The sequence below is a fragment of the Mastomys coucha genome, unplaced genomic scaffold, assembly GCF_008632895.1.
Source record: "Mastomys coucha isolate ucsf_1 unplaced genomic scaffold, UCSF_Mcou_1 pScaffold15, whole genome shotgun sequence".
In the NCBI taxonomy this organism is placed as follows: domain Eukaryota; kingdom Metazoa; phylum Chordata; class Mammalia; order Rodentia; family Muridae; genus Mastomys; species Mastomys coucha.
In genome coordinates this window covers 105,120,481-105,134,035 of record NW_022196897.1, presented here as the reverse complement: position 1 = coordinate 105,134,035, position 13,555 = coordinate 105,120,481, and the positions used below count along the sequence as shown (strand labels likewise).

Genomic DNA, 13,555 nt, shown 5'->3' with positions numbered 1-13,555 from the left:
TGACAATTTAATTTCTGTGCTCTCTGAAGCAGCTGTCTATGAACTGTTTTATATCTGATCCTATGCTAGTGGTCAGGAACCCAGAGCACACCACCTAGTTTGTAATTTTATTGGAATACAGCTCCATTCTTTCACTCACATGTTTGTGGTTGCTTCCATACTACCACAGCAATGGAATCATTTAACCTGCAATGTATAAAATGTTTACTATCTGGCCCCTTTATAGAAAAAAAAAATGTAATCTAACTCTTGCCCTATATCATGTCTGGCCCTCAATTACTTAATTCAGTTACATAGTCCTGTAAATAAGAAACCTATTATGAAAAATCTCAAGAAAATTAAAACATAAAACTATAAAGGTTACATTTTAAAAAACAATGATTGAATATATAAAAAGATATTATACTGTGTTCCAACACAATACTGAAAGATACAAAGCAACTTTCAAGTAAAATTAAACAAAGTATTAGGTAGAATTTTTGTAGTTTTTCTCCAAGAAGAAAAAATTTCCTCAAAATGCAAGCTCCTTTTCCTCTATTTTTAAAGGCATATTTTCATTGTTTATTTGTATCAGGTAAGTGTCAATCATATCACAGACAATGTGACAGAAACCACTGCGATCAAATGTTTGTAGGACTTTCAAGGAGTCCTCAAAAAATACAACTTAGTAGGCACTTTACAGCATCTATACTCCAAAGAATCAAGCCACCTTTACAAGAGTAATGAATAAAACACAAAGTGTTGCCTTAAGTACTAGTCATTTAATAATGATCTAAACCTAGACACTCAAATGAATTCATTAGGTATTAGTGATGCTCTAGAAAAGCTATCTCTAATTATTTAAACCCATGAGGTTTCAGTCAATAACGAAAAAAAAAAAAAAAAAAAAGGCTCACCACCTTTTCTACATCAACCTCCTCACTCTGGTAGCCAGAAACAACATCCACAATCTCATCAAGAGAATCATCGGTTTTTTCATTCTCATCTTCCTCATCCTCATCTTCCAGATCCAAAACTGTGAAGTCAGCACTGCTTCTCCCACCCTTTGTCTGTTCCTTTGGTTTCATCTGTTCTCTTGGGAGCAATAAACGACCCTGAAAATGTCTGCTTCCTCTTCTTCCTTTTGTAGCTCTCCTAGGAATAATAGAGAAGGCCGCAGAACTAGAAATGCCACTCCAAGAACCATCCTCAGTTTTTAAAACTCCACCACTCTCAATAGTTCCACTTTTTGCAAGTAATTTAGAGATATCCTGTTCAGAATTTTCTTGACATGGCTTCATTTCTGTAAAGAACTGAACGTTTGCCTCTCTCTTATAGTTCTGTGAAATTCCAAAGTACTTCTGAGTTAAGGGACCCTTTAGGTGTTTTCTCCATCTCTCTTTAAGACTGTCCTTCCCCAGAGAGTCTTCACAATCCTTCTTGGCCTCTGCCTGTGAGTTAGATTGCTGTTTCTTAACTTGGCTCCCTGATAATTCAAATTTACTTTCCTCCTTAGAGAGGACTAGAAAATCATCTGGGTTCTCTGGATTGTCTGATCCCTGCTGCTGTTCAACCTTTACCTCAATACACTTTTGAGGCCGTACTTTTCTGGTGCTTTGGAGTGACATAACATCGATGTTTTCAGAGCCAGCCCTAACTTCTGGAACAGTCTGCTTTTCTTTTGGACTGTTCTGATTCTTGTTTCCAGACTCCTCATCACCATCTCTGTCTTCATCTGTATGAGACCCAGTGCTATAAGAGTATTCATAAGGTCTGGCATCTTCCCTAAGGGTTTCTTCATCCAAAAGATCACCCCCATCATCCAATGAATTACTCGAGGTATCTTCTGAGGCAATAATTCCTGAGTTTTGCTTCATTATATTAGCCTCAGAGTCTACAGCTTCATCTTTTGATGGTAGAGCTTTCTTAGTTTCCTTCTCTCTTTTCATAGAATTTGTTTCATTTTTCTTGTCTGTATTCTGAGATTCCTTTTTTATTTGAAGGGAAGCAACATGCTGAAGAACAGAGTTAGGGACAGGCTTTTGTCCTGGGAGCTGCAACAAGGCAAAACTACCTGACTGCAGAGGAATGAGGCTAGCAGTGCCCACAGGCTGTCCTCCAGTGCTGGATGCTGTTTTGCTTTCAGAGCCTGTTTTGCTTGCAAGGTTTTGAGTTTCAGGAGGAGAAATCCTCAGAGTCAGTGTACCAGCCTGAGAGACAAAACTAGATCCAGAGGAAAGCAAAGAAGGTGCCTGAGAAATGACATTTACTGTTGGAGAAGACCCAACAGCCTGAATTACAGGACTCATGACAGAGAAGGCGGAGGATGAAGCAGAAGATGATGAAGTCTCTGAAGATTTGCAAGGAGCTGGTAGTCGTATTCCCACCACAGATCCTGGTAAGAAAAAGAAAGAGCTTAAATCACCACTGCTCATACCATCAAGTCCTTTAAGGTATGTCTCCCAGTTTAGGAAACTGAGAAAGAAAAATTCTGGTATACCAAACACATCACATAGTCAAATGATTTAACAACAAAATTCATCAGAAAGATCTCTTAATTTTATACCTGGATTCCGAAATACCACAGGCTGTAAGCTGGTCTGGGTATTAGAGCCTCGAATCTGATGTATAGGTAGGAGTTGGACAATCTGCCCATTGGGGTGCCTGAATAGGTTCATTCCACTTGGACCCCTAACAGGTTGCAAGACCATCCGCTGTCCCTGAAGCTGTGGGTTTTGGATTGGTCTAAGCGTAGGAGAACCCTGCTGCACTGGAATCAACAACAATCTCGGTCCAGTACGTTTCACGTTGTTAGGAGAGATCTGTGGGGTAGTCACTGGAATTTGAGGGGCATTTTCTGGAAAACAGAAAAATGAGAGGCTACTATAAGAATTTATCTTTAAAAATACATGGGTAAAAATAAGACATAAGGCCTAATAATACTACAAGTAACATCTTACTTGAATTATAAAGTTAGTGAAATTCTTTCCCTTTATAGTATACTATTTATAGCTAAGAATAATCTATACTTTGTTTTATTTTTTGAGACAAGATCTCTCTATATAGCCCTGACTATCTTGAACTCGCTATGGAAAAGAGGTTGGCTTCAAACTGAAAAGAAAATATCTTGGCTTGGCTTGGCTTGGTGTCGTCGTTGGCGTCATCGTTGTCGTCGTCGTCGTCGTCGTCGTCGTCGTCACGTTTGCCAGTGGTGATCCACACTTTTAATCCCAGAATATGGGAGGCAAGATGAGCAAATCTCTCAGTTTAGAGGCCAGCCTGGTCTACAAAGCAACTTTAGGATACCAGGCCTATGCAAAGAAACCCTGTCTCAACAAACAAATCACATCACATCTATTTGTGTGTATATCTTATGTGTATATAAATCAGAGGACAACTTGTAGGAGACAATTCTCTTCTTCTTCCTTGTGGGTCCTGGGAATAGAACTCAGGTCATCAGGCTTAGAGGTAAGTAAGTACCTTTACCTACTGAGGTATCTTGCCTGACAAAGAATAATGTATCTTAAACCTGAGTAATTACCTAGATATTGTAGAGCTTTAGATTCAGAATGGTTTAAAAGGAAAACCTTCAATTTTTCAAGAAGTACATTTCAAAACATGCTTCTATCTAATGAAAAGCAGAAGCAGAACTATGTTCACATTCAAGTTCAAGAGATTATAATCTAACTCTCTTCTTTACAATTAGTCTTATGATTTTGTTTCATAGCTTGTACTTTAGAAAGACAGTGTTAAAAGAATAAATATTATGACGTGTATGCTAGTCCTCTTTGGTTTTTAAGTAACAAATAAATAAAGAGTTTAACTTGAGGTTGCAAAGACATTTCAGTGGTTAAGAGCACTGACTTTTCTTTCAGAGGGCCCACTTTCAATTTCTAACACCTGACAACCAGCTGTAACTCTAGTTCCAGGGACTATGCTGCTCTGTTCTGGCTTCTGTAGGCATTGCACACATGTGGCATACAGACACACATCCAAACAAAATATCCATACACACAAAATTAACACAAATCTTTTAAAAAATTACAAAGAAAAGTTTAAGCATTTGTGGAAATAATCTCAAAACAAACAAAAACCTCCTAGTTCAATGGTATGAAACTAAGAGATATCAAAGAAGTAGAAAAATAAAGCCTGGTTAGAGAAAAGCAAAAAAGGATTAAAAAAAAAAGGAAAAACTTAATTCAGAAAATGTGTATTAAAAGACATTTCAAGCTGGGTGTGGTTGAGCCAGAGGCAGGATGATGTGAGTTTGAGGCCAACCCGGTCTACAGAGAAAGTTCCAGGGCAGTTAGGGCTACACAGAAAAAACCCTGTCTTTTGAAAAACAACAGTAACAGGGGCTGTAGAGATGGCTCAGTGGTTAAGAGCGTTGACTGCTCTTCTAAAGGTCCTGAGTTCTAATCCCAGCAACCACATGATGGCTCACAACCACTCGTAATGAGATCTGATGCCCTCTTCTGGTGTGTCTGAAGACAACTACAGTGTACTTTCATATAATAAGTAAATCTTTAAAAAAAAAAGGAAAAAAGAAAAACAATAGTAACAACAAAGACATTTCAAACCATTAACAGTAATAAATGAGGTTTATTGTTTAGAAGAGCTATTTGGAAATACAAGATGAGAAAAGAATATTTAGTGTTTAGAAATAGGTATAATACTGATCTAATTAGTACACTTATCTGATATAAGCAATAAAATGTTAAGTTTGCCCATCTATTACCTGTGAAAATATTACTATGCAATTTGAACAAAACTATGCATCTGGGGGCTGGATTGATGGTTCAGAAATCACTACTTTTGTAGAAGACAGGAATTTCTGGAAGCCATGTTGGGAAGCTCAAAAAAATTGCCCTCAATTCCAAATCCAGTGAATCTAAAGCCCCTTCTACCCTCCTAAAGACACAAACATAAAGGGAGACAGGCAGACATACAAACACACTTTAAAAAAAAAAAAAACAAAACATGCATATAGTGGCTTAAGAAATTGCTTGTATTTAGACCACTGGTTGTTCTTCTAGAGGTAGTTGCATTTAAATATATAAAAAATTAGAGCTGGGCAGTGGTGGCACATGCCTTTAATCCCAGCCAGCACTTGGGAGACAGAGGCAGGCGGATTTCTGAGTTTGAGGCCAGCCTGGTCTACAGAGTGAGTTCCAGGACAACCAAGGCTACACAAAGAAACCCTGTGTGGGGGTGGGGGGTGGGGGTAAGAACACAAATAAATCTTTGGGCTGGCGAGATGGCTCAGCAGGTAAGAGCACTGACTACTCTTCCAAAGGTCCTGAGTTCGGATCCCCACAACCACATTGTGGCTCACAACCACCCATAATGAGATCGGACGCCCTCTTTTGGTGTGTCTGAAGACAGCAACTGTGAATTACAACAGAGCGAGCAGGACTGGAGCAAGTGGGGCAGAGTTCAATTCCCAGCAGCCACAAGATGGCTCACGGCCATTTCAGCTACAGTGCACTCATACACGTAAAAATAAATAAATTAATCTTAAAAAAAAAAAAAAGATTATGTTCAGCAAGAAATGCCTTTAAAAAAAAATTAGGAGCTGGAAAGAGAGCTCAGCACTTATCGCTTTTTCAGAAGACCTGGGTTCAGAGGATCCCATGCTCTCTTTTGAATTCTGAGGGCACTGCAAGTATGCAGTCCACAGACATACACAGATACATCAAATATATACATAAAATAAAAATTTATTTAAAAACTATCAAAGTAAGCTGGTATGATGGTACACACCTTTAATCCTAGAACTCAGGAGGCAGAGACAGGCTAATTTCTCTGAGTTTGAGGCCAGCCTGGTTTAAAAAGCAAGTCCAGGACAGCCAGAACTCTGTTACACAGAGAAACCCTGTCTCAAACAAAACAAAACAAAAAAGAAAAATAAACAAAAAAACAAAATAAAATTTATCAAAATAAATAATTATATTATCCTAAATTCTTTTAACCTAATCCAACTTAAATCAGGGGCTAGTGAGATGGCTCAGTGGTCAAGAACATCAGTTATCAGCCCCTACAAAGTAGTTCATAACCATTTGTCTGTAACTTTAATTCACAGGGATCTGATAACTTCTTCTGGCTCCTGTGGGTACTGCAAGCACATGGTATACTTGCATACATGCAAGTAAAACATAATTAAAACAATTTTATTTTGAGACAGAGTTTCTCATTGTATGTAGCACTGGAATCCTGAAGTCACTCTGCAGACCAGGGTGGCCTCAAACTCAGACATATGCCTCTGCCTCCTGAGTGCTGGGATTAAAGGCCTACACCACCACTGACAGGCTGAAATCAATTTTTAAAAAAAGAAAAAAAAATTTAAATTTATTTTAAAAGTTGATGAATACAAAATATAAGTACTAAACATAGAAATGTGTCTCCTTATCTCTTATTAGTTATATCTGTGTCAGTTCATATGGATTGTCAACTTAATGGGATTTAGAAACACATGGGATAACAGTCAATGGCCATGTTTATCAGTTAGGGAAGTTTAACCAAGGAGGGAAAATTCATCAAGAATCTGGATGATACCATTCCATAGGTTCAGGTCCTGTAGAGTATAAAAAGCATTAAATTCCAGACATACAGTGACATAGTGACTTATACTCCTGTTGCCATGGCTTTCCTGACTACAAAGACTGTATCCTTAAAACCATCAGCCCAAATAACCTTTAGAAAACTTGCTTTTTTGGCCAGATTTATCAACAAAGTATAATAGTGAGAGCTAGGAATGAATATGACACCTTTTAGGAAGGCAGGCAGGCAGGCCAGCCTGCCTCCAGAGACACATAAACAGGCAAAACACTATTCACGTAAAATAAAAATTTATAAAAACATCAAAATAAGTATACCATTTTAGAAAATGTCACTGCTATATATTTTCTAAAAAATGCAGAAACATTTTCTTAGAAAGGGAGGGAAGGGGGGGCGAGTAACTAACCCAACACCTGTGTATGAAATTCCCTCCTTAGAGATGTGTAACTGTAGCTCTCATCATAAATGTTTGTTTGCACTTCCTCCCATGTCACTTTAATGGCTGTTCTTTTTTTTTTTTTTTTTTTTTTTTTTTTTTTTTTGGTTTTTCGAGACAGGGTTTCTCTGTGTAGCCGTGGCTGTCCTGGAACTCACTCTGTAGACCAGGCTGGTCTCGAACTCAGAAATCTGCCTGCCTCTGCCTCCCAAGTGCTGGGATTAAAGGTGTACACCACCACTGCCCGGCTATGGCTGTTCCTTCTAATGCTCAGGGCTCTGGTCCTATTTACATCATTTAGTGTCCTTTAGCTATCATTTCCACTTTATTTTCGAATTTTAGTATTCTCTGGATTAAACTTTAGTCCTATTAACCTATCAATCAGATAATCTCTTGAAGACAGCTGATCCGTGTACTCAGGAATCTGGCTACAGAACTGTATATATAGACAGTGGTCATTCCTAATCCTACAACTAGCCATAAGTTCTGTTATTTGTAGGGTTTGGTTTTGTAGAATTTTAAAGTTTTAGGAATGTTAACATGTTCATAATATGAGTCAAACTCTAAAATGTATTCAGACATATCTAAATTGTGGCCTGCATGCATCTCAAGATAGAAATGAATGCAGCCCAATGCATTTACAAATGACAATGTGTAAACTAGAAACTTACTTACAACTGGAAAATTCCATTAAGGAGCTTTATTTATAATAAAGCAGCTGAAAAGAACTAGTCCTTACCTGGTCTCTGGCTCACTGGTGGACTTCCATTAATTCCTGAGAGTATAATAGGTACAGAGCTCAGTGATGAAGTGGGTGTAGTCACCATGGAGGAAGATGCAGCTGTGGTCACCATGACTACGGAGGTGGAGGCAGTGGACGCAACAGGAAGAGTTATGGCTGGAGATGCTACCAATGGTTTAGGAAATGAAACTGAAGTCACATGGCTAGTAGTTATCCCAGTAGTTTTGGTAAGGTTCACAGTGGTTGTAGACTGGGTAGATGTTACAGGGGTAGTGTTATTAGTTTCAGAGATCTCAACAAACCCAGCAGTGGAGGCACTAGAAGAATAAGTAGCTTCTTTAGCTCCCGTATCAGAATTAGCAGTCAGAGATGGCACAGCAGGAACATTTTCTAGAAACACTTGAGGGGAAGTAGTGACAGGAGCAGTAACAGCACTGCACACCTGAACTTGCTCAGAAGAAACCACAGGTGTGACGACCATTACTGGAGAAGGCCTGATGCTGAACTTCTGTGGCCCTGTAAGGGGTTGAGGTGTGCGAACTCCAGGAATCTTCTGCTGTAAGGCACCAACTTTGCTCATCACAAACTGTGTGAACACACCACCAGGAGAGGGCCGCGCTGCTGCAAATAAACATTTGCAGGTCAAAAAATCTTCATTCTCTCACTGTGCCCTCCTAAGTGCTTATAACACTCACTGTGCTCACTGGGTCAATTTCTTAAAGGTACAACCCACCTATAAGTACTAATTATTACCCATTAGAAACAAAAAAAAAAAGAAAAGAAAAAGAAAACAAAGCTTTAACATTCTATTTTTTGGTTGCTTGTTTTTTGTTTTTTTGAGACAGGGTTTCTCTCTATAAACCTGGCTGTCCTGGAACTCACTTGGTAGACCAGGCTGCCCTCAAACTCAAGAGATCTACCTGCCCCCAACTCCTGAGTGCTGGGATTAAAGGCACGCAAGACACCACTGCCCAGCTATAATTCTAAATTTAAAATAAAATAAAAAATGAATAATAATAATAATAATAATAATAATGAGAACAACAACAAGAATTAAAATTGAATGCTCAGACTAAACTGCTTTAGGCTCCACAATATAGTTAAATTCTTAGGACACTTAAAAAAAAAAATGAGAGCAAGCTGGGCATAGTGAATCATGCATTTAATCCCAGCACTAGGGAGGCAGAGGCAAGTAGATCTCTGTGAGTTTGAAGTCAGCCTGGTCTACAATAATGAGTTTCAGGACAGCCAGGGCCACATAGAAACTATGTCCTAAAGCACACGCAAAGCAACAGTTACTAACTTTATCACCTAAAATAGATGAAAAGGGGAAGGACAAGATTCCTAACACATACCCTTACTTTCCCCATTGAAAATTTAAAGTATGTTCCTAACATTTCCCTCCTGCCTCAGCAGTTCCTCCTTTTTTTTAATTAGATATTTTCTTTATTTACATGTCATATGGTTTCTCCTTTCCTAGTTTCCCCTCCAAAATAAAATAAAATAAACCCAAAAAACAACAAGAACAAACCCCTGTTCCCTCCCCCCGCAGCTCCTCCTTTTACAAAATAATTAAGTACTATATATTTTTACAATATAAGCACATTTTTAAAAGCAGAGTAAGACGGTTTTATTGTTTTAAATTCTAATTAAAGTTGCATTCTAAAGAGGCATAAATAGGTTCTCTCTGAAGCATTAACTGCCCATCCTCTATCTTCACTCCAGCCTTCAGCCATATATTTAAATTTCTTGTTAGAAGAATAAAAGTGACGACAAACTGACACCTTTAACATTCCTAAAGGTATCTGAAACAAAAAAAGAGGAATTTCTTAAACTAACCGCATAACTTTCAATTAAAAGAAGAAGGGAAAAAGGCAATTTAATATAGACTGTACACTAAAATGTTGGGCAAAAGAAGTTTTCAGACACAGAACAGAAATATACAGAATACTGCATTATTTAACATTTTTTTGCTTTCCAAGAGCTTTTTTTAATCCTAGCACTTGGGAGGCAGAGGCAGGCAGATTTCTGAGTTCAATGCCAGCCTGGTCTACAGAGTGAGTTCCAGGACAGCTAGGGCTACACGGAGAAACCCTGCCTCAAAAAAAAAAAAAAAAAAAAAAAAAAAAAAAAAAAAAAAAAAGAGCCTTTTATTTTTAGCCTATACTTCTTAGACTTGTAAGTACAAGGAATATGCATATGACTGGTATTAAAAACCTCAACCATCATAGGAAAAATAAAGAAAATATTTTAAAGCAAAACCTTGGTTTTTCTATGTTAATATAGTCTCAAATGACTGTAAAACTAAAATTCAATTCATCAGATATCATAGGTCATCATAAGAATTATTTTAGAATATTTAAGTAAGGGCATTAAATAATAACACCAAATTCTGTATTTTGCTACTTTTATAACTTTATTGTATTCCCTGGCCAACATTAAATCACAGGCCTTTCCAACCACATACATTCTCTTACTTACCAATTGGCCTTTTTGCTGGAACAAATGCCTTCGTATTCTTCCCAGAGCGATTTGTTGTTGGGCCAGAGGATGCCATTTTGGAATTGGATGTTGAAGGCAACAGGGTACGTGGTTTCCTGGATGCAGCCACCTTGGCATTGGATGCTACCTTGGAGATGACAGTACTGAGGGTTGAGAGGTCCAGGACTGAGGGTCGCAACCTGCCTGTGATATAAGCAGCTAGCCTATTGGCTGGATGCAATGCCCCCATCTGTCCCAATAGCAACTTAGCCTGCGGGTAACTCTTACCATTAACCTGAAACAAGTGGCAAAGAGAAATTCTGTAAAGATAAAATTCTCTTGCTAACTCCTCTCCCATGACAGGGGTTTCATTTTTATAAGGTGTTTTAAAGTCTATGCTTTAGAATTTCTATTCAGGATAATCTCAGTAACTAGATGGTATCATCTGATATCTAAACTAACTTAAATTCATTTATTGTCTGGAAATAGAAACTAAACTCATTTCTGCTTTATAGATATGTAAAAGACATAACTGTATCCAACAAGTTATCAAATTGTTTTACTTTAATAAGCAACTGTGGCTATTAATGAATCATCAGCAAAAAGAATAACCACGATCCACAGAATCTCTCTAAGACCAGAGACGTATAAAAGCTGTCACATGGGGTCTTTTTAAGTATGCTTCACATCTTAAAAAAGTAGAATCTGCTTTTGAAGTTATAAGATACTGATAGCTATAATAACCTAAGCTATTAAGTCATGCCAGTTTTTGCTTTTCTTTTTATAAGATTTTAAGATTTTATAAATTTATTCTATGTGTGAGTGTGTGCCTCTGCACCATGTACATGCCTGGTGCCCACATAGGCCAGAAGGGGACACTGAAATTACAGTGAGCCACCATTCTAAGTGCTAACAACTGAACCAGGGTCCTCTAGAAGAGCTGCCAGTGCTTATAACTGCAAAGTCTTATCTGTTGCCCCAGTTTTGGTTTTCAAAAGGGGCAACTCTAAAGATATTATAAACAGGACATGCTCAAAATGTTGGCACAAACTCAGAATATTTCTAGATGCAGTCACTAAATGGTCAGAATAAAGTGAACAAATGAGGTACATTTTTTGGTAACTTTACATAATAGTGTTTAGTGTGCTAACATTCTGACTATAACCCATCATAGGAAGGCAGTTATGGAATTTTGCATTTGCTAATGATTATAATTTCAAATTTAGTTATGGGGATTAAGAATGTTAAACATGTATTACAAACTGACTGTCAATTCAAGTTATACAGTTGTTGACTTTGTTTCTTTCAAGACAGGGTCCTCTGTGTAGCCAAAGCTATCCTAAAACTCTATAGACCAGACTAGCCATGACCTCAGAAATCTGCCTGCCTCTGCCTCCTGAGTGCTGAGATTAAAGGCATGTGCTACGATCCCTGCATATAGCTAACATTTAATTCAGAACTTCATTCTCCAGAGAATATTCTACAAGCCAATTTACTGCTTAACTTACTAACAGCAAAGAGTTATTTTTACCTGACAAAAATTCAAAAAAAAAGGAAAAAAATACAGTTCACTTAAAAACAACAAAAACAAAAAACCTGTATGCTTGAATAACATCTTACTAAATTAAAAATTTTTCCTGAGGTATCAATATAGGTTAGTAATAGAGTTATCTAGGTTCAACCCATTATTGTAAAACAAGCAAATGAAAACAAGCAACGACCCTCCCTACTACTACTCACAGAGTACCAATCTTCGGTTGGTTGGTTTTCTTTTTAAACAAAAGGTTTCTTTCACACTGTAGCTTTGGATGCACTGAACTCAAGAGATCCACCTGCCTCTGCCTCCCGAGTGCTGGGATTAAAGGCATGCATCACCACCACCCAACTTATAAAGACAACTTATCTCTATTATACCTAGTAATCTATAGATTTCTGAAAATTTTATGCCAGTAAGATATTCTAAGACCCAAATTAAATGCCTAGTGAGGATCACTTGAGCCCATGAGGTAAGTTTATAAAAAGAAACTTTCTGAAAAGAACAGAAAACCATAAACTAATGTAAGGCTCCATATCTGTTTATGTAATAGTAGTTTGCCTTATGTATTCATCTAACCTACATTTATCATAGTAAGAAATAATGATTTTTTGGGGCTGGTAAGATGGCTCAGTGGTTAAGAACACTGGCTGCTCTTCTGAAGGTTCTGAGTTCAAATCCCAGCAACCACATGGTGGCTCACAACCATCTGTAATGAGATCTGACGCCCTCTTCTGATGTGTCTGAAGACAGCTATAGTATACTTACATATAATAATAAATAAAACTTAAAAAAAAAAAAAAAAAAAAAAAAAAAAAAAAAAAAAAAAGAAATAATGATTTTTATTACCCAGTTCTCAGAAAAATTGAAGAAATATGACCTAAGGTCAACAAAGGGCTTGAGTGTTAAAAAAAATCATGTTAGCTAAGTATAAAAAGGTATTATGCCCAGATTAAATATATAATTCTCACCTGGATAAGCCCAGATGTAGTTGAACTGGGTTTACGTTTATAGGCCACAAGCTTCCCCGAAGGAGAAAGCCCTGCATAAAAAGGCAGACCTTTGCCTCCATGTAATCTCTCCCTCACTGAATCCAGGGCATCTGTCTGCACAGGAGAGATATCATCCATTTTCCCAGGGGACAATGGACCATCAGGAGTCTCTGATCCAGATTTCTCAGCCATATCATCTTGGTCTTGACTTGATGGCATAGAGATTTTCACACGAGAAGAATAAACAGGAGGGGTCTTCTCACCCCGACATTTCCGCTGAGAAGCCAACTCAATGATGAAGCTGCCCACCTTAAGTGACTGTGGCATGTTGCTATTGATGTGCTGAGATAAAATGCTCAAGATCTTGTTTCGATCTTCTTCCCAGTTGCAGTCTGAGATGATCTCTATCAATTTGGTAGGACCACCAGGTGACCTCTGATGTACATAAGAGGTAGAAGAGGACTCTCCTTCATTGCAGGTGGATTTCCAGTTCTTTTCTGTTTAAAAGACAAAGAGAAAGACCTTCTACATCACAGACATTCTGTACTAAACTTTGATGGGGGAGGGGCTCTGTTTTTTTTTGGTTTTTCAAAACAGGGTTTCTCTGAATAAAAAGCCCTGGCTGTCCTGTAACTCACTATGTAAATCAGGCTGGCTTCAAACTCAGAGACCCACCTACCTCTGCCTCCCGAGAACTGGGATTTAAGGCATGCTACTGAACTTTGAAAGAAATTCAAGTTTCTCATTGTCTCATTTCAGTGTTAAATTAGTTAAACTCAACATTCTAGAGTTTTCCAGAGGGGGGAAAAGACCTCACAGAACTAGACACTTGT

General features: G+C 37.9%; 1 protein-coding gene across 9 annotated transcripts in view; it reads right to left on the bottom strand.

Annotated features, from left to right (window-relative positions):
- Mga (MAX dimerization protein MGA) overlaps nucleotides 1-13,555 on the bottom strand; it is a 90,917-nt gene that overhangs the window by 17,341 nt on the left and 60,021 nt on the right. For 5 of the 9 annotated variants that reach the window (XM_031371545.1, XM_031371544.1, XM_031371543.1 and 2 more), the window contains exons 13-17: nucleotides 12,702-13,219; nucleotides 10,197-10,491; nucleotides 7,713-8,336; nucleotides 2,546-2,836; nucleotides 900-2,374 (exon numbers count right to left, since the gene is read on the bottom strand). In XM_031371545.1, the coding sequence (XP_031227405.1) occupies nucleotides 900-2,374; nucleotides 2,546-2,836; nucleotides 7,713-8,336; nucleotides 10,197-10,491; nucleotides 12,702-13,219 (3,203 nt within the window). The remainder of the gene's footprint in view (nucleotides 1-899; nucleotides 2,375-2,545; nucleotides 2,837-7,712; nucleotides 8,337-10,196; nucleotides 10,492-12,701; nucleotides 13,220-13,555) is intronic. The other 4 variants (XM_031371548.1, XM_031371550.1, XM_031371551.1 and 1 more) reach the window with 4 other exon arrangements.